Source organism: Ambystoma mexicanum, chromosome 8 (genome assembly GCF_040938575.1).
Source record: "Ambystoma mexicanum isolate Mex_15411 chromosome 8, UKY_AmexF1_1, whole genome shotgun sequence".
NCBI classification, from domain to species: domain Eukaryota; kingdom Metazoa; phylum Chordata; class Amphibia; order Caudata; family Ambystomatidae; genus Ambystoma; species Ambystoma mexicanum.
In genome coordinates this window covers 1040766757-1040785588 of record NC_090929.1, presented here as the reverse complement: position 1 = coordinate 1040785588, position 18832 = coordinate 1040766757, and the positions used below count along the sequence as shown (strand labels likewise).

Sequence of the window (18832 nt, the reverse complement as noted above, 5' to 3'; positions counted from 1 at the left end):
AACTGGCCAAACAGGAGATTCTCCCTTGTGTGGTGTGGATGGCAACTGTCAAACTCTAACAGGGAATTACAGTCGGTTGGTTTATGGTATGGTTTAACCTGGAGAATGTTCACACTGACATCGACCCAAATTGTGATGTCCAGGAAATTGATTTCTGACTTGTCATGTGTGGAAGTAAACTTCAGATAAGGATTTTGGCTATTGAGCCATATCATGAATTCTTCAAACAGCTCAAACGAACCATCCCACACGATCAGAATGTCATTATATATCGGCGCCACAACCACAACTTAGAAAAGTATGGGTTAGTGGGGCTGTAGATGACCTGACGTTCAAAACTTTCAACAAATAAATTTGCTGCCGAAGGGGCTACTGAAGAGCCCATTGCTGTACCGTGGGTCTGATGATATAGTAGTCCGTTAAAGCTGAAATAATTCTCTGTAAGCGCCATTTCTGCACACCTAAGAATAAAACTATTTGGTGTGTTGCCTTCCGTTCTTTTTGTAAGGAGTATCTCCTCTAACACTTGTAAAGTTTCCTGTTGGGGGATACAAGTATAGAGTGACAATATATCCAAGCTTATGAGCAATTGTACAGTAGGATCAAACTGCATCTCTTCCACTATATTAAAGATTTCAGTAGTATCCTGTACATAGGAGTACATAGTATGAACAACAGGTTTAAGATACCTATCTGCAAATTTAGACAGTGGTTCAAGTAACGCACCAGTTCCTGAAACAATAGGGCGACCCAGAGGATTCACCAATGTTTTATGAATTTTAGGAAGGATGTAAAATTTTGTAATTGTAGAGTTCTTGACTACAAGGTAGTCCCTTTCTTGTGGGCAAATCCAACCTCTAGCACAGGCTTTTTCAACTTTATGACTAATCAAGGGCCTGTCTGATAATGGGGAACCCGGGTCCGTGCTCCCCGCAGGTACCACTGGTCGCATTGATGGGAAATGAAGGCCAATTAAGAAAGACGATCAGAAAGCGCTGGAAATCGGTAGGGGTAGCAATAATGGGAGACATATGGTAAGAGGGGAGAATAAAAGGATTTGAGACGCTGGTGGAGGAAACAGGGTTGCATATATGACAATATATCACGTACCACAGGATGGTGCGGCGAATATGAGACAAGGTCCGAAATAGTATTAGAGGAGCAGCCGGACCCTGTCATAGAAATGATATCGGATACGGCAGAAGGAGGGCATGAAATATCCAGGATATACGAGCTGGTGATGTCCAAAGTGGGGAAAGAAGTGGCACAACTAATACAGGACTGGGAGGAAGAAGTGGGCGCCCCTATGAGTGATGGGATGTGGGAGCGGGCCCAAGGGTATCATAAAGTATTAAGGAATGCCAGACTACAGTAAATACAACTGTATATAACCCATAGGGCTTATGACACCCCACAGGATAGCTAAATTTAAAAACACAGAACGGCAAACATGCTCTAAATGTGGCGAGGAAAACGCCGGGATGACGGACATGTTCTGGGCATGTCCAGAAATAGAGAAGTTCACGGGGGAAGTGGTCCGTAAATTAGAAGAAAAAGGGATACAGATAAATGTTGAGGTAGCATGGGCTTGTTTGATAGGGGGGTTTCCAAGAGCACGTAAACTTAAACAGCAAACTAAAAGATTTGGCATATATACTTGCGAAGTGCCGAATTGCTATGGGATGGAAGGCGAGTCATAGGCCGAGGATAGAAATATGGTGGAAAAAGACCTACAGAAATGGGCAGAAGCTGAATCTACAGTTTGGCAGGAAGCTAGTAAAACTGGAGGGGATGAAGAAGCAGAAACCCTGACATCATGGAAACATCTAATGACCACTTTGTTTGTGCTCGCACAGAACTGGTCGAGCGACCAGAACTCAGAAGAGAGTATGGCTGAGAGAACCTCGCCGCAAGATGGAGAAGCATAGCGTGAAACAGAGTAGGCTCAGTTGGTAGGGTGGGAAGGGAAATGCAGCAGATATTGACTAAACTTGTAAATTTGTGTAATATTGTAACATGTGCTGCAAGTTTGGTTGTTTGTAATAAAACAAATACATTTTTTTTTTTTTTAAATGTCTTTGCCTGTGTCCTGTTTTGGTACTGCATGGGTCTTTCTAAGATGAATCTGTGGGAGAGTGTTTCACTTAAATGAACAAATGACTTGCCTTCTGTAATGTACTTTAAAGTGTTAATTTAATGGGCACCTTTCTCCCACAGATTCCTTATCGCCGTCCCCTCACATTTGTGTCTGTTTGCACACAACCTTCATATTATTTTTTGACAGTTCATTCTGTTACTTCTAGCCTCTGTGGACGTTAGTAAATTGGGTTTCTGTGTATGTGTAGATCCCTTTGTGTTCCAGACATGTCACGGTACCAGGTAGTGGGTTTGCAAGGATTTTCTGGATTTAGGCTGTTCCTGGAGCTAAATCTAAGTTGAGAAACCTATGGCAGATAAGTATATCCATCACCAAGAACATTACTGAATGCAAGTACTATTTTCTTCATACAATGTGTTTAAGTGCTTGCTATTGAGGCCTGCTTTCATCCTGCAGGTCACTGGTTTGAGTCTTGGTTCTTCCGACTCAGCCTTTCAGTAAACTTAAAGTTCAAAATACTGCAGGTGTGTGAGGTACATGCTTCTCCTTCATGCATTGATATTGTACATTTTGAGAAGTTTACATGTTTATTACTTTGCCTAATTTTATATTCTATGGTTTCAACTTAGTGTGCAGCATCAAGGTCGTTTGAGTTTGGATCTCAGTCACAAGGATTTTTCTGAATCTTCTCGGACAAGGGCATCGCATAACTCCAATTCTCTACCATCCAGCGCCCGCCTTGGTAATTCCTTTTTTTTAAATGAATACTTCTTTAGTATTCTAATGTTGCACACTCATTTATGCTTTGTTTTCTTGTTCATATTCATAAAATGCTATCTTTTTTCCAAGTCTTGTTATGAGTAAAGGTTCCTTCTCATCCAGCTTCTTGGCCGAGTAGCCTACTTCACTGTCTTTAACAAAGCCCATGTTTTCACTTTTCAATTTGTGCCTTGTTTTTTCTTTGTTCTATTTTTAAGTCTTTCAAAGTCTCCTTAGCTTTCCTTTTCTCATTTGGAATAGGTTCTTCTAGCAACTTGCAGTTCAGAACAGAACGGATTAAAATCCCACTGACCCCACGATATCAGAGATCAATAATTGGCTCTGACAGAGGTAAATATTTCAGTTTTTTTCATTTCTTCAACCCAAATTTTTATGAAATGTTGTTTAGGGCAGGTTGGGCAAATATCTGCATAGTGGCTCTGTCTGTAACAAAGCTATTCTTAAATGCATGTTAAGTGGCCATATGTTTGTAATCCATAGTAGTTTCTTTGCCAATTATTAATCTCTTGACACATTTTAACTGTTTTCAATTTTCTATAGTACCAGAGAGCACCACCTATGACCTAGGATGCTGCCTGTTAGTGCCCCGCAAGTGATCGTTTTTAGGGTAAAAATAGCTGCCTCTTCACTCTTGCTTCAGCTCTTTTTTTCTGCACAACATGCTTGAGACATAGTAATATCCTTCTTTGAGATAAGTCATAAACTGTTACTCAGACGCTGTCTTTCTACTTCTTTTCCTTGATTCCTTAAGCCAAAATAAATGACTTTAATACCACAACACCAATTTGAGCAATCAATACAAATAAAGTATAAACAGGTAATGCAGCCATACACTCAAATAAAACATCTTAATACCTGTTTTAATACGTTGAGGCTAAATGTTAATTGTTTGAAATAAAAGAAAATGTCTCAAAGAGCCACGACCTTGTTCACTTCGAGCACATAGACCTCACAGATGATAGATGATTGGACCTTGCTTGTCGATTTTTCTTTTTTTTTTTTTTCTTCAGGTATGTTCCGTCTTCCACTTAAGTCACTATGGTTTTCTTAAGAAAGGGTTTCATCCAGCAAGCCTTTTGACATAAGTAATAGGGGTAGAAGAGAATACAAGTTCTCCTGAATTGGATCTTTCATAGATTCATATGTTGTGAATATTCCCTGTCGTCAGGCAGGGAATCCTCGGTAACATAGAGCATTTTCAACTTCAACTGAAAAATGTTCTCATGCTGCCCACAGCCAATAGGAACACCTCCCTTAACTCTTCCCCTGTCGGCCATCTTCAGATTTTAGATATTTTTTAACAATTTTTTAATTTTAAATCAGTTGCACAGGTGGAGACAAAGCACAAATACAGGGCATATAAAACATCGTAATGCAGGAGCTGTTTAATGTCCCAGAGTTTGATCCACCATAGAGTCATTGAGGGGCACGCCATGGTTTTCCAGGTGCGGGCAATCGTGATTCTCCCTGCTAGTAAGAGTTGTGTAAGAAGAATGGCTGTATTCCCAGTTCTTGGGTAGGATCCAAGGATCGAGGAGGAATTTCAGGATAGTCATTACTACAAGGACTTTTATGTGGATTTTGTTCCCAATGGAAAGTACACTTCGAAGGGATTGTGTCCTCCGACGTATTCCTTATCTTAGATAGAAATCCTTCAGCTTTGCTGGCCTCGGAAAATTTTTTCGCCAGAGGGCGCTGCGCGTCGATGATCGCCGAGTCGATGACCCTCGACGGCCTCCGTGCCGACGTCGACGTCATCCTGCCTATAAAGGCCGCGCGCAGCGTCCGTTGCTCAGTTCCGTTTTTCCGCGCTTCGTTGTGCCTCGGAACACCGTTGCTCAGTTCTCGTCAAGATAACGTATATAATAACTACTATTTACCTCGATATCGATGGCATCCTCCTCCGACCCGACGACCCCTCGGTCCGGTTTCAAAAAGTGCCGAGACTGCGGGAAGAAAATGTCGTTGACGGACCCTCACAGGGTCTGTTTGTGGTGTCTGGGAATCACGCACCAGAGTTCGGAGTGTGAGGAATGCCTTTCCATGACGGCGAAAGCCTTGAAGGAGCGTAGGGGGAAGCTCGAGAGAGGTAGGTCAACTTTAACTTCCTCGAAAGCTTCTTCGGTAGAGTCGAGACGTTCGTCTCCTCACCATAAAAAACACTCTCGATCTAGATCACGAAGTGGCTCCCACCACTCGTCGACATCGAGACACTCGAAGAAGAGACGTAGGAGATCCCCTTCGTCATCTTCGTCGAGTTCTCCTGAGAGAGTTCATTGCCCCACAAAACGCAGCTCGCAAGCTGAGTGGGAGGAATTCAGGAAAAAGATGCTAAGCGTCTTCGAGAAAGCGGCCTCGTCCCCCTCGAAGACAGCTGAGGGTGATACCCCGGGTAAAAAACCCAAAAAATCTAAACGCCGCGAGTCGCAGTACCCGGCGGAAAAGTCAACCCGAAAGCGCCTCGAGCCATCGGGAGATAAAGCATCATCGACGCCATCGTCGAAAACTCCTTCGAAACAGAGGTCGGCGCCATCGACGCCGTTGTCGAAGGATTCATCGGCGCATCAGTCGATCGAGTCGACGCCGACGCCGATATCGACGCCGGTGAAGGAAAGAACCACGGCTACTCCACAGCCAACGGTTAGACAAAAGACCTCCGACTCGACGCCGAGAACGTCGACGTCGTTCTCGAGCAAGACTCCGATCCTTTCGAGTTCTTCGAGGCCTAGTACACATTTCTCGACGCTTTTCACGGCGCCTTCGAGTACTTTCACGTCGGTGTCGACGACATCGACGTTTTCAAGGCCTGTGATGATGGCTCCTTCTGCATTGGAAATGGGGTTTATACCATTCCAAAAACCAATGTATCCCCCTTTAACCTCGATTTTTGAGGAAAGGGAGGATTCAGACCAAGATATTGATTTACAGAGGACCACATCACCAGAGCCAGAGAACTTCGCCTCTGAGGAAGGAAGATTAAAAAATCTTCAGGATGCACTTCAGGAAGCTAGTGGCTTGGACACTTCTCCTGAAGCAGAATTTATCAAACCAGACCCAGGAGAACATGCGGAGACTCCATATAGAGCTCTGATGTCTAGAATCATAGAATTTATGGGTTGGTCTGCACCTTCTCCTGCCTTTCAGCAGGATGACCTCACTGACATACTGGACAAGGGCCCACAGGAGGATCCTGTGGTTCCATTTCACTCTGCTCTACAGAGAAGGATTTTGACAAACTGGGAAACGCCAGAAATTATCCCGGCAGTAAATAAAAAACTGTCAACAAAATACAGGGTGGCTAGTTCTGACCCTGAATATTTGTCAAAACACCCTACTCCTGAGAGCTTGGTTGTACAGGCTGCAACCTCATCAGGCAGCACATCTGCATACCCCACTGCTCCGCAGGATAGGGATGACAAAAAATATGATGCCATGGCTAAGAAGGTTTTTTCTGCCTGTAGCATGGCGTTAAAGTCTATTAACGCGACCTGTACGCTCGCTAGGTTCAGCCACACCCTTTGGGAGTGCGCTTCATCAGCGGCTGACTGCCTCCAAGAAGGAGAGGAAAGGGACGCATTTTTAAACATCATCAGGGATGGTAAAGATGCGATGTGCGAGACCCTACAAACTGGCCTAGATTCTGCTGACAGTATCAGCAGGGCCATGGCGGCAAGTACCACAATCCGCAGGCATGCGTGGTTGAGGAAGTCTGGTTTTGCCTCTGACGTGCAGACCAGGCTTTTGAATATGCCCTTTGACGGTTCTACCCTCTTTGGAAAGAAGGCGGATGACAGTTTGGAGAAACTGCAAACGTCCAAGGCAGCAGCCAAGTCATTGGGAGCTGCTATCCGTCAGAATACCTTTCGTCCTTCGGGATCATCGTGGAGAGGACGGTCCTTTCGTTACTATTCCTCATATGGAAGGGGCAGGGGACGACCGGCTCAAAGAGGCCAAGGAAGATTTACCCGTGGTGGACGGGGTAGGGGAAAGAAAGCCGCACCCGCAGGAGCAGGAGCCACTTTACCTTCGGCAACTGCATCAGCCGCTTCAAAACCACTCTGAGGTCTCCCCTCACAGAACACCAGTAGGGGGCAGGTTAACTCACCATCTGACGGAATGGCAGGCTATTACGTCAGATGCTTGGGCTCTGGAGACAGTAGCCCAAGGTTACTGCCTGCCCTTCCTACATATCCCTCAGAGTCATCCACCGGGGAACAACCCTTTGAAGCTTCCAGATCCGCTCCTCTTGCAGGAGGTTTTAGACCTGCTAGAGAAAGGTGCCATAGAACTGGTACCTGTAGCGGAAAGGAACAAGGGTTGGTACTCCCCCTACTTCATAATACCGAAGAAGGACGGAGGACTGAGACCCATCTTAGACTTACGGGAATTGAACAAATTCCTCCGAAAGGACAAGTTCAAGATGGTGACTCTCTCTCAGATCCTTCAGGCCCTCCAGCTTCAGGACTGGTTGGTATCTCTAGACCTCCAGGACGCTTATTTCCATGTGCCGATCCATCCCAGGCACAGGAGATACCTGAGGTTCGCAATTGGCAGCTCTCATTATCAATTTCGAGTTCTGCCATTTGGGCTAACCTCCGCCCCGAGGGTCTTTACCAAGCTAATGTCGGTTGTGGCTGCAAGTCTAAGGAGGGAAGGGATTCATGTCTACCCTTACCTAGACGATTGGTTGATCAGAGCTGTATCTTCGGAACAGGCTCAGAGACAACTAGATTATGTTTGCCACTTCCTTCACAAGCTGGGCTTCTCCCTCAATTTAAAGAAGTCACAGATGATACCATCACAGAGACTCCAATTCATTGGAGCAGTCCTGGACACTTCCCTGGGAAAAGCCTTGCCACCAGAGGTGAGGGCTCGAGATATTCTGCAGATGGTCATCAGATTTCAGAATGCCCAATATCTCCCAGCCTACGACTTTCTGAGGTTGCTAGGCCTCATGGCATCCTGCATATTCCTCGTGCCGGAGGCTCGCCTGAGAATGAGATCCCTCCAGTGGGCACTGAGAACTCAGTGGTCACAGTTCTCAGGAAGGATGACAGATCTCCTTCGGATCCCGGTCAAAGTAGCCCGAGACCTTCAGTGGTGGGCCTGTCGGGAGAACATCCTGAAAGGAGAAATGTTTTGGCAACCATGGCCGGAGATAACAGTAGTCACGGATGCCTCACTCACGGGGTGGGGAGCTCACGCCAACGACTTGACCATCAGCGGTCGTTGGTCTCCATCGGAGTCCAGACTACATATCAACCTGTTGGAGCTGAGAGCCATCAGACTAGCGCTGAAGGCTTTTCTGCCGTCTGTACGGGGAAGAAACGTCCTAATAATGACGGACAATACAGTGGCCATGCACTACCTCAACAAAAGAGGAGGCGTAGGCTCACTACCACTGTGCAGAGAGGCGATGCAGCTCTGGTTTTGGGCAATTCAGGAAGGAATCTCTCTATCGGCATTTCACCTAGCCGGAGAGAAGAACTTGACAGCGGACGCTCTGAGCAGGCAGAGCACAGTCTCTCACGAGTGGGAGATAGCTCAGGAAGTCCTTCAAGAGATCTTCGCCCTTTGGGGAACCCCTCAAGTGGATCTGTTCGCCACCAGTATCAACAGGAAGTGCGACAGATTTTGCTCAAGGGAATTTCCCCCGAGAGGAGCTCTAGGAGATGCGTTCGTAGTGGACTGGGAGTTCCCACTTCTGTACGCGTTCCCTCCGGTCCCTGTCATTCCTCAAATGATCAGGAGGTTGAGAAGGTTTCGGAAGACCATGATCCTAATTGCCCCGGATTGGGCCAGGAGAACGTGGTACCCGGACCTTCTAGACATGTCCATCTGCCCTCCAATTCGACTGCCATACAGAGAGGATCTTCTCTCGCAGAAGGAAGGTCAGGTTCTCCATCCAGCCATCAAGACCCTCAACCTTCACGCTTGGTGTCTGAAAGGTTGAGGTACAAGGATTGGGACCTTCCGGATGAGGTTATGGAGGTGTTGCTTTCGGCCAGAAGGCCGGCAACTAAAACTCTATACCGCTGCCGTTGGAACAAATTTTGCAGCTGGTGCAGAGAAAAGAATATTGAACCCTTTTCTTGTGGTACACCTATGGTGTTGTCATTCTTACTTTACCTGGCTAATTCAGGCCTACAGGTTGGCACAATTAAGGGCTATCTCGCAGCGCTATCAATCTTTAAGCGCACTGCAGAGGAGCCTTCATACTTCAAAATTCCATTGGTAATACAATACCTAAAAGGATTAACTAATGTTTATCCCCCGAAACCTTTTCAAGTTCCCTTATGGGATTTAAACCTAATTTTAAACTTCCTAAAGGGTGCCCCTTTTGAACCACTACACTCTTGTTCATTGAAGCTTCTCACCCTCAAAACTGTTTTGCTAATAGCATTGACATCTGCTAGAAGGGTTAGCGAGTTGCAAGCCTTATCGTGTAAACCTCCACATACAATCTTTTACAAGGACAAAGTTGTTCTTCAGGTGAAGCCTAACTTCCTCCCGAAGGTAGTCTCGGAGTTTCACATCACTCAGAAGATTATATTACCTTCTTTCTACCCTCCTCCTCATCCGGGGAAGGAGGAAGAGAGACTGCACAGGCTGGACCCTAAGCGAGCCTTGAGCTTCTATATCAGCAGATTGGCTAAGATCAGACAAGCAGACCAACTCTTTGTAGGTTATGCAGGACATAAGTTGGGCCTTCCAATAACAAAACAAACCATCTCCAGATGGATTATTTTAGCCATTCTGGAGTGCTACAAATTGGCAGGAAAGGAGCCTCCTCAAAATCTAAGGGCTCATTCTACCAGGGGTATCGCAACATCCTCAGCCCTTCAAAGAGGGGTGCCAATTCGAGATATATGTGCGGCTGCCACATGGTCGTCCGCACATACATTTACCAAATTCTATAGCCTGGATTCCTCCTCTAGTCAAGAAACTAGATTCGGCAAGGCTGTGTTACACTCTGTCCATTCTGGAAGGGTAACATAACTTTTATTACTCCCGCCTCCAGTCACAATACCACTGCTATGGGAGTCTATCTAAGATAAGGAATACGTCGGAGGACACAATCCCTTCGAAGAACTAGTTACTCTTACCTTGTAACGTTCTTTCGATGGGATGTTCCTCCGACGTATTCCTTATCGACCCTCCCATCCATCCCCGCAGTATGACTTCCTGTGGGTTTGCAGCCTATGCTCCTTCAAGGTGATTAGTCTAATCCAAAAACATTACTGGGGACTACAAAACGGAACTGAGCAACGGACGCTGCGCGCGGCCTTTATAGGCAGGATGACGTCGACGTCGGCACGGAGGCCGTCGAGGGTCATCGACTCGGCGATCATCGACGCGCAGCGCCCTCTGGCGAAAAAATTTTCCGAGGCCAGCAAAGCTGAAGGATTTCTATCTAAGATAAGGAATACGTCGGAGGAACATCCCATCGAAAGAACGTTACAAGGTAAGAGTAACTAGTTCTTCTATATTACATTGTTGGGTAAATGGCTATGTTCTGTGTTGACTTACTTAAAGAATTGCATATACATTTATGTGCTTTAGATTACATTGTTACACTGCACTGTTTGAGTGAACTGCTGTGTGTGATCTGAGAAACTTGAATGTGTGTCACTGTCTGAACCCTGGGGATCTCTTTCTTAGGTGGCCAGGGCACAGCCCTGGCCACCTTAGATCCACAACCTGGGGTGGACAAGTGCAGAAGGATCACCTGGAAGAGGGGTCCTCAGGGAATGGGGGTGAGACATTCGATGGCGGGATGTGGTATTTACCCCCTTTTGACATTTCCTCCACCTTTTATAGGTTATTCTAAATCCTGTTCCAGTACCCCCACCTAATTTCAACAAGTACCAACTCAGAAAGGAGGTGTGGGAGAACCAGGAGAAAGACATTGCAATTACCATCTTGTGTATTACAACTGCAGGACTTTCCCCCTTTCTCCGATATGCCCTTACCCGACATTCCTAGAGTTGTAATAGAATATTGTCAAACCAGTTCCAATATGCCCCCATACCTTTCTGTAAAACCACACCAACATATTTATTTACCGTCAGACACTCGCTCTCTTTATTTGGACAAATCCCTACACAGTTTTTCCCTATTTAATCACATCTCATCCCTCCACACTGGCTTTCTCTACAAACACTGAGCCGAGGAATAGAGGAGCTGAAAAGAATGGCCATCTCTCACAACACCACTGAGAGACAGAAGAAAGACTGTGCCATACTAAGACTGGACTGTCCCACTAATGAGACCAGGCAAGGTTGGGCCTCCTTTTTCTAACTACTCACACCTGACTCCACTTGAGACTCCCAGGAAGTAAAAAATGCCGAGCAGGAGTTCACCGTTTGAGCGAGCTGGAGCTACTGGAAGGTGTTGAGACAACAGAGGAAGATTAGTTGAGCTACATAGACCCTGGGAGACCTGCAGGAGGAGGGAACCAACACACTGGACCTTTGAATGCATGAGAGGCTGCTGTGAGGAGATAGACATGTACTTCCAGAGGGTAAAACCAGGGGCAGCTTGGATCTCCTGGCGGTGCCACACCAGTGCACCTCCCTTGGGCCCAGCAGGCAAGCCCAGGTCTCTGAGGGGCAGGTGATGAGGCCCTGACCTCAGGACACATCTCTGTTGAGATTCCTGCAGCTCCCAAAGCCATGGGCTGCCATTTTGGGGAGCTTTGAAGTAGGAGCAAAATACATTGCAATGCATTCTGGGGACTGCGAACATTTTTGGGGCAAACTGAAAAACCCGGCAGACGGAGACCCTGAGAGCGAGAAGGTCTGAGCCCGGAAGAGGGGAACCTGAACTTTAAGAAAACCCAGTGAAGGACCAGCAGTAGAGTGGTCTGGCGCCACGTGAGTGCTCATTCAAAGGACTCTGACTGGTCCCCTTTGTTGAAACTACAAATACCAAGAGGCCCTATGAGAGGCCCGTGTGAGAGGTCAAAATGGTCCTACAAAGGTTGAGCAAAACCCCTTGTACAATCGAAAGTCTTTGACACATGAGGAAACAAAAGAAATTGTGTTACTGGAGGCAAATGTGAACCAGATTGAGGGATGCCTACGAATTAGGGTGGCCAGTTACAACCCTGAGAACATTGTGTTAATAGAACTGCATGAAGCCTGGCTGGTGGCATTAAGGAAAGCCTTGCTGGTGGCATTAAGGAAAGCCTGACTGGGGGCTGAGACCTGGACTTGGGTAAGAAGTGAACCTAGGGGTCTTTAGTGATTTTCTTATGAACTGTGGCAAGTGTGATCCCGAAGGAGGGATGCCGAAAGAAAGCTAGGGGAAGGAAACCCCGCTTTCTGATGAGATAAAAACGTTAATTATTTAGAATGACTATGTGAACCCGATGGAGGGATGCCAGGAGTAAGGCTAAGAGAAGCGAGTCCCACATTGTGATAAAGCAAGGTGAACTGTGTATCTGGCCATAGTGAATCCGACTGAGGGAGGCTAACATTAAGAAAGGATCCAAGCCCAGTTGAGAGGCATCCAGGGGTGAAGAGTCGCCACCCAACGTAAAAGATTATGGAAAGGAACTTTTGTTATTTTTGACACATCAGACCCTCGGGGGGGCAAGAGACTTTGTATGAAAGACACTTGGCCACAGAAAGTCCTGGTATCGCTGAAAAGAACTGTAACTTCGTTCTGGAGAAGCCCAGGTGTGTGTTGTGCTCAGGTATCCCGCCTTGCCCGTGCTAAACATGTGGGGAAGGGAGACCCCAGCTATACCATCCCTACTTATTATTTTGTGAACACTTCTTTCTTTTCTGGTGAACATTATCCCACACTATTTTGTAACTTAGCAGTAAGGATTGACCATAGTTTTTTTTTAGTATAGGTCCTTTTTATTTGACAAGCTGCCATTAGGGCTGCCTTATTATTTGATGGTCGTAGCTTGCTCCCATCTTAGATTTAGGTTTGGATTAGGTGTTTTTCTCACCCACTTATACAGTTTAATAAACACCCTTGAACTGTGATCACTTGTCTGTCTTTACTGTTGCCACCATTAGTTCCTTACAGTGATGACTTAGTTGAGCAATTGCATATATGTGTCTTAGTGCTGAGTGATGAATTTTGGTGATGCCATGGTCAAATGAGATGCACGTCATGCAGCTCATGATGGGTGCATGCATGATTTTGGTTGCTGGTGCGGTTTGGGATGCCTTACGCACCTTGGCATTAGTGTGTTATACTTTGTTTGAAGTGTATCCACTGGTAAAAGGCATTGATGCTTGCTGGGTGTTTGTATTTTTGATGCAGTGGTAAAATGCAATAGTAGCTTGCTAGAGTTAAGGTGTTTGGTATGGATTGGCTCATTTGTGTTGGTTTTGAAGGTGTTGTATGAACTGACTGGCTGTGGGTTGGAACCATGTCCAGCCAGTGTGGTTACAGATGTACATTATTTACTGATCTTTGCATTTAGCAAGACTGTATGGTACATAACATACCACAGTGGCTGCTCATTGAACATCAAGGTGTTTGGTTGTGGCAACAGCACTGATTCCTGCAAATTGGAAATTGGGAGAAGCTTTGTTTAGGTTGGGTTCTGGTTTGTCTGGTCAACAAACTACGATCTGTGTGGAGTATTGTTTTGATGCCCAGCAGGGCACACAGTTGGGGAACCATTTTATGCAGTTACCGACACATTTTGTGTGTGTGTGTGTGTGTGTGTGTGTGTCTGTGTGTGTGTTTAGTGAGGTCATGTGCCTGTATTTTGGGGTGAGGGGGAGTTGTGTGCTGATTGTTTGGCAAGTGATGTCTCTTGCATGTGTTGGGTTTTCAGTTGATTGTAATGCTTTGTTTGAGTGGTATGCCTGGGTGAAAGCCCGAAATTAGGGACAGTTGGTGCGCAGGGGTGGCAACCCTTTGATCCATTGATGGCAGCGATGGATAAAAGGTGTTTGTTTTTTACAGGTGATTCGGAGTGTAAGTTGGAGGCCCAAGGTGGGGCAGGTTTGTACTTGGGCATGGCAAGCCTAAGACCCAAGGGTGGTATCCTTGGGTGGGAGGGATAATGTGTCAGTTTGGTTTGTTGTGAATGTATCCATGTTTGGTGCGGGCATGCTGCTGGTTGGTTAGTTATACCTTAAAGGTATGGAATCCCTCTGTCACTGGTTGTTGTGTGATGGTACTGGTTTGCCTGTAAGTGTGGGTGTGTCTGCATGTAGTGTGCAGATGTTGTCTTTGTGTATGAAGGAAGGGAAGTGTGTTGTGTCCTGTCTTCTGTGTGCAGGTACTGAGTGATGTCATTGATGGAATGTTCTGTTGGTGTTTGGAGTGTTGCTGTGTGAATGAGTGTTGCACCCAATGCAGTTGCAGCCATGTGGCCTGGGTGATGGGGAGCCAGGAGAATTCCCTCCTGCTCCTGTCCCTTATCTTCTATTGTAATAGCATGAAGACACTGAATAGCCTTACCTGCTGCCTTAAGGATCTTACTTTTGTCACATCTTGGTTCCAACTATGATCTGTGGAATGGCTGCAGGAGTCCTCCTTTTATCCAAGGTCTGGACTGTAAGCTCTTCCAGGTTCACCAATGGTAGGGATCTGCATCCTTCAAACTGGCAGTGCCTATTGAATCATGGATAGCCACTGGCCACACATTCTGCCCAGCAACAGTCAGGCAACAGGTTCTGTACTGGGACCAAGACAGTCCCAGCCCCCATGGCTCGCACACAGACCACCTAGCTGGCGCCAGCCCACGAAAGTGCCAGCTTTTCCTGGGAAAGAGCACTCAGTATAAGGCACTTCCAGCCTTGAACAGGCTGAAAGAAAGCCAAGAACAATATGTCCAAAGGACTAACAGAAATCCTGTGACATGGCCTTCTTAGAGTGGTAGCTGCTCTTAAGAGCCATTTGCAGTAAATGCAAAAGTGAAAAGTTCAAAACATGGTAGGAAAACATCCAATGTCACCAGCCCATCCTAGTCGCGCTGTATTTGTAACTGTTAGGAAATATTTTTGTTTTGCACCTTTCCCTTCAAAGATTCCCTTCATAGATTTCTATGGGACATCCTTCTTTTTACTTTGTTGTTGAACCTTTCCTGACTTTTTGAAGGGAACTGACGCCCACAGCTTCACTTCCCTTGCCTTTTTCTCATTGTTATGGAGAAACTTGGAGTCGCCAAGACGGTCAGTACTGAGAAACTTTGTTTCTCTTTTTAGAATAGTTGTATTTTTAGAATTGCACACATTACCTTCCAGTGAAGTGCAATTAGGAATCTTAGTGTCCTTATAACTTTTTACCTTTTGGGTTTTTAGTTACTTTTGATATGTGCCTAAAACAAGCTGTTGGGAGCAGTGCTATTTTTACAGTTTTTGTAACAATTTTCTCGTGCCAGTTTTCATTTACCACGAGTGGCTACTAAAGGTGGCTAGCACCCAAAGATCGCTGTGCCATGAGGTTTGCTGCTTGTTCTTCGGCCATATTGTAGTTGGCCTTCTTCCTGCCCTCTTAGGTCAGTATATCCATTTTACGGTATTGCTCTTTCCTGGGAAAGCTGCTGCTTTCATAGGCTATTGAACCCATTCTTCAGATCTATGTTGGAGCCAAGATCCCCATGATGAAGAGCAGCCCACTGACGACCCCTGGACGTCTCCTGCATCTGAACAGCATAGTCTTTAGTGATTGACTCTGTGAAGCCCTGCTCGTCTGCGTGATCTCAGAAGAACCTTATCGGTGCTCGAGTCCTTTGACTAGTGGGACCAACTAGTTTTGACCCCCTACTCAAGGATACTTTCCTGCAGTGCCTCCAGACGTGTTTCTGGATTGTGCAATGGACTGACCAGCGCCTGCCTGGGCTACCTCTGTGCATTCATTGCTGTTCTTATTTGAGCCTTGGCGGGTCCTTAGTGTTTGCCGCAAGTCGTCTGCTCCTGAAATTGTAGTTTCTTATCTTCGAGAGGCTGTGCTGGAGCAGCTTTTGTGTCCTTTGCTGTAGCTTTGTCTATCGCCATCCATTTGCTCTGACCATCTCTGGAACCTGTTTTACTCCTTCTTGTGAGGTGTCCTAAGAGGGTCTGTTCTGCTGAGGTCTTAGTTTTCCATATTTTTGGACCACAACTGGAAGCTGTCCCGACGCCTGAAATAGTCCTCGCACCTACGACCCCTGGCCCTCTCACCCGAACAAGGGACAATGACTTGTGTCCGCAGAGAATTCGAGATGACCCACAGTATCACCTGGAAGAATCTGAGTCGGGCGTCGGGATGGTTTGGGCTGGTGGGGTAAGTAAACCTAACACTTCCTGCCCCCCTCCCCCTCCACCCCCATCTTCCATAGGGTAACAATGGGTGTAAAGCTTCTTTTCCTCCAACTTCCTCTGGCCTGACCTTTGTTCGTCGAGCCTGGCTCAAGGATCCTACCCTTACCTTGGGACTAGGATAGAGAGGAGTACTGATTTGGGGAAAATCATTTTCACTTTGAAATACTTTGGAAACTTTCTGAACTCTACAAAGACACCCACAACCCATTGTATCTTTCATGAAATCTCCTCATATAACTGGAACCTGTGATTTCTGGGTACTATTTATTTATTTTTATTTATAGGACACTTGTATAGCGCCTATACAAAGTGTAGCCAAGCACCACAAGACAAGTTGAGGGGCAGGGGGGAACCTGGGAAAGAAGTAGAACAAAAAACGGTTATATTGGCTTTGTGACAATCCTACTGTGCAAGTTCAAGACAAGATGGTAAGTGCAGGGGTATGGGGACGAGGGAGAAGTGCAGGAGTGGGGTTCCCAAGGGACAGGGGTGGCCAAGTGCTGGGGAGGCCAAAGCGGCAAGTGCCAAGGGAAAGGGAGGAGGAGTGCAGTGGACAGGGAGGACCAGGTTAGGGCTAATCCGGGGAAGGGAGTATACGGGCAAATGTTGGTAAAGGATGCTGGGGGGACTGGTAGGGGGGGCGGACTGGCCCCTGTGTGACTCTGAATGGACCAGGCCCCCAACGCAACGGCAGGGGGGACGTTAGCACAGGAGGGAGAGGGGGAAGGAAGTGGAGGAAAGGAAAGTCTTGAGAAGTTTCCAGAACTTAAAAAGATCCGGCTCTAGTCTGAGGGGGGCAGGGAGGCTGTTCCAGAGGGAGGAACCAGCCGAGGAAAGGGATCTACCTCCAGCTACTTGGAGAAACGTTTGAACCGTAGAGAGTTGGAGCTAGAGGACTGAAGGACTCTGCCAGGGTGGTATTTAGTGAGGGAAAGCTGGATGTAGAGTTCCCAAGCCCTAGACAGCCTTGTGGATAATGCAAAGAGTCTTGAATTTGATCCCTACGGTCACCAGGAGCCAGTAGAGAGATTTTTAGGGGTGGAGCAATGCAGTCCCTGGGCTTAAACCAAGGATTAGACTTGCAATCCTATTCTGGATTAGTTGAAGGGGTCGAAATGAGGAAAAAGGCAAATTGAGGAAGAGGCTGTTGCAGTGGACCAGCATAGAGAGAACCCGGGCTCTTGAGAGGTTGAGCTTCTGTTGGACGGTGAGGAGAGGTAGAATGGCCCTGAGGAGGATGAGCTGAAAGTTGGACTTTTTGGCAAGGTCTGTAATGTGTGGAGAGAGGAGTCGAAGATGATTACAAAGTATTTTTCCTCACAAGTGGGTGAGGGGAGTGGACCCAAGGAGGCTGGCCAGATAGTTCAGAGAGTGCGGGGGGAACAAGGGGTAGGTGTCCCAATGAGAAGGATCTCAGTCTTACTGGCATTAAGGCAGAGATCATTGGCAGAGCACAATTCCTGAATAGTAGTCAGGCAGTTGGGTATGAGGGAGGAGGTACAGGATCGCAGCTTAAAGGAGAGCTGTGTCATCGGCATAACACTGGAAATGAGGGGAGCAGGTGGAGATCAAGTTGTCCAGAGGGGCCAGGTAGATGTTGAAGAGTGGCGATAGGATATAGCCTTGAGGGACACCATAGGTAGAGAGTGAGGTAGAGGAGAGAAAAGGGCACATGTGTACTTGGGATGGTCTGTTTGAAAGGAAGGTGGTCAGCCATGCAGTGACCGGTCTGTGATGCCTAGGGTATCATGGAGACGGTTTATAAGGATGGAGTGGTTATGATATTGCATTAATAAAGCACCTATACACAAGTGTTTCAAGGCGCGAGGAGGCAAGGGAGGGGGAAACAGAGGGAAGTCCGAGACAACGAACCTACTAGGCCAGGTGACATTCAGATTGCAAGCGCATGGGAAGCGGAGAGGGGGAAAGTGCAAGGGAGAAGAGGGAGGGGATAGTGCAGTAACATGGGATAATAGAATAAATAATAATACGTAAAAGTACTGCCAGCCGGTGGCAAGTGCAAGGGTAAGTGCAGGCATTGGTGTCAAGTGCTGGTAGTGGGACTGAAGGGATACAGAAAACAGTCCCCAAGTGTGGGGTTTGCCAGGAAGGCAATGGAGGTGTGCAACTGGTGAGGGAGGGGACCTTGGCCCGAGATCAGAGGGCGGCCAGGTAACCAGTGCAGTTTAAGTTTCAGGCAGGGATTCAGCAGAGGAGAGGGGTAGAAAAAGCAGAAGCAAAGAGAAAGGTTTTGAGGTATTTCTGAAACCAGAGATGATTCTCCTAGTTTCAGTGAGGCAGGGAGGCTGTTCCAGGGGGAGGCCCCAGCCGAAGGGGATCTACCACCAACTCATTGCTTGGAGAAGCGACTCACCCTGAGGGAGTTGGAGGTGGATGAGCGAAGAGCTCGAGCAGGAAGATATTTAGGAAGAGAGAGTTGAAGGTATTGAGGCACCAGGCCCCAGAAGGTCTTGTAGACAATGCAGAGGGTTTCAAACATGATCCTCGCAGCCACTGGGAGCCAGTGCAGAGATTTCATTCCTGGGAAGATACAATCCCTGTGCTTGAGTCCAAGGATAAGTCTTGCAGTCCTGTTTTGGATTAGTTGCAGAGGGCCGAGAGTAGAAGCCGGCAGATTTAGAAAGAGGCTGTTGTAGTAGTGCAGCCTAGA

General features: G+C 46.8%; 1 protein-coding gene across 9 annotated transcripts in view; it reads left to right on the top strand.

The window, feature by feature from the left end:
* DLG5 (discs large MAGUK scaffold protein 5) overlaps window positions 1-18832 on the top strand; it is a 1559980-nt gene that overhangs the window by 940147 nt on the left and 601001 nt on the right. For all 9 annotated transcript variants that reach the window (XM_069610999.1, XM_069611004.1, XM_069611003.1 and 6 more), the window contains 2 exons: window positions 2728-2840; window positions 3119-3208. In XM_069610999.1, the coding sequence (XP_069467100.1) occupies window positions 2728-2840; window positions 3119-3208 (203 nt within the window). The remainder of the gene's footprint in view (window positions 1-2727; window positions 2841-3118; window positions 3209-18832) is intronic.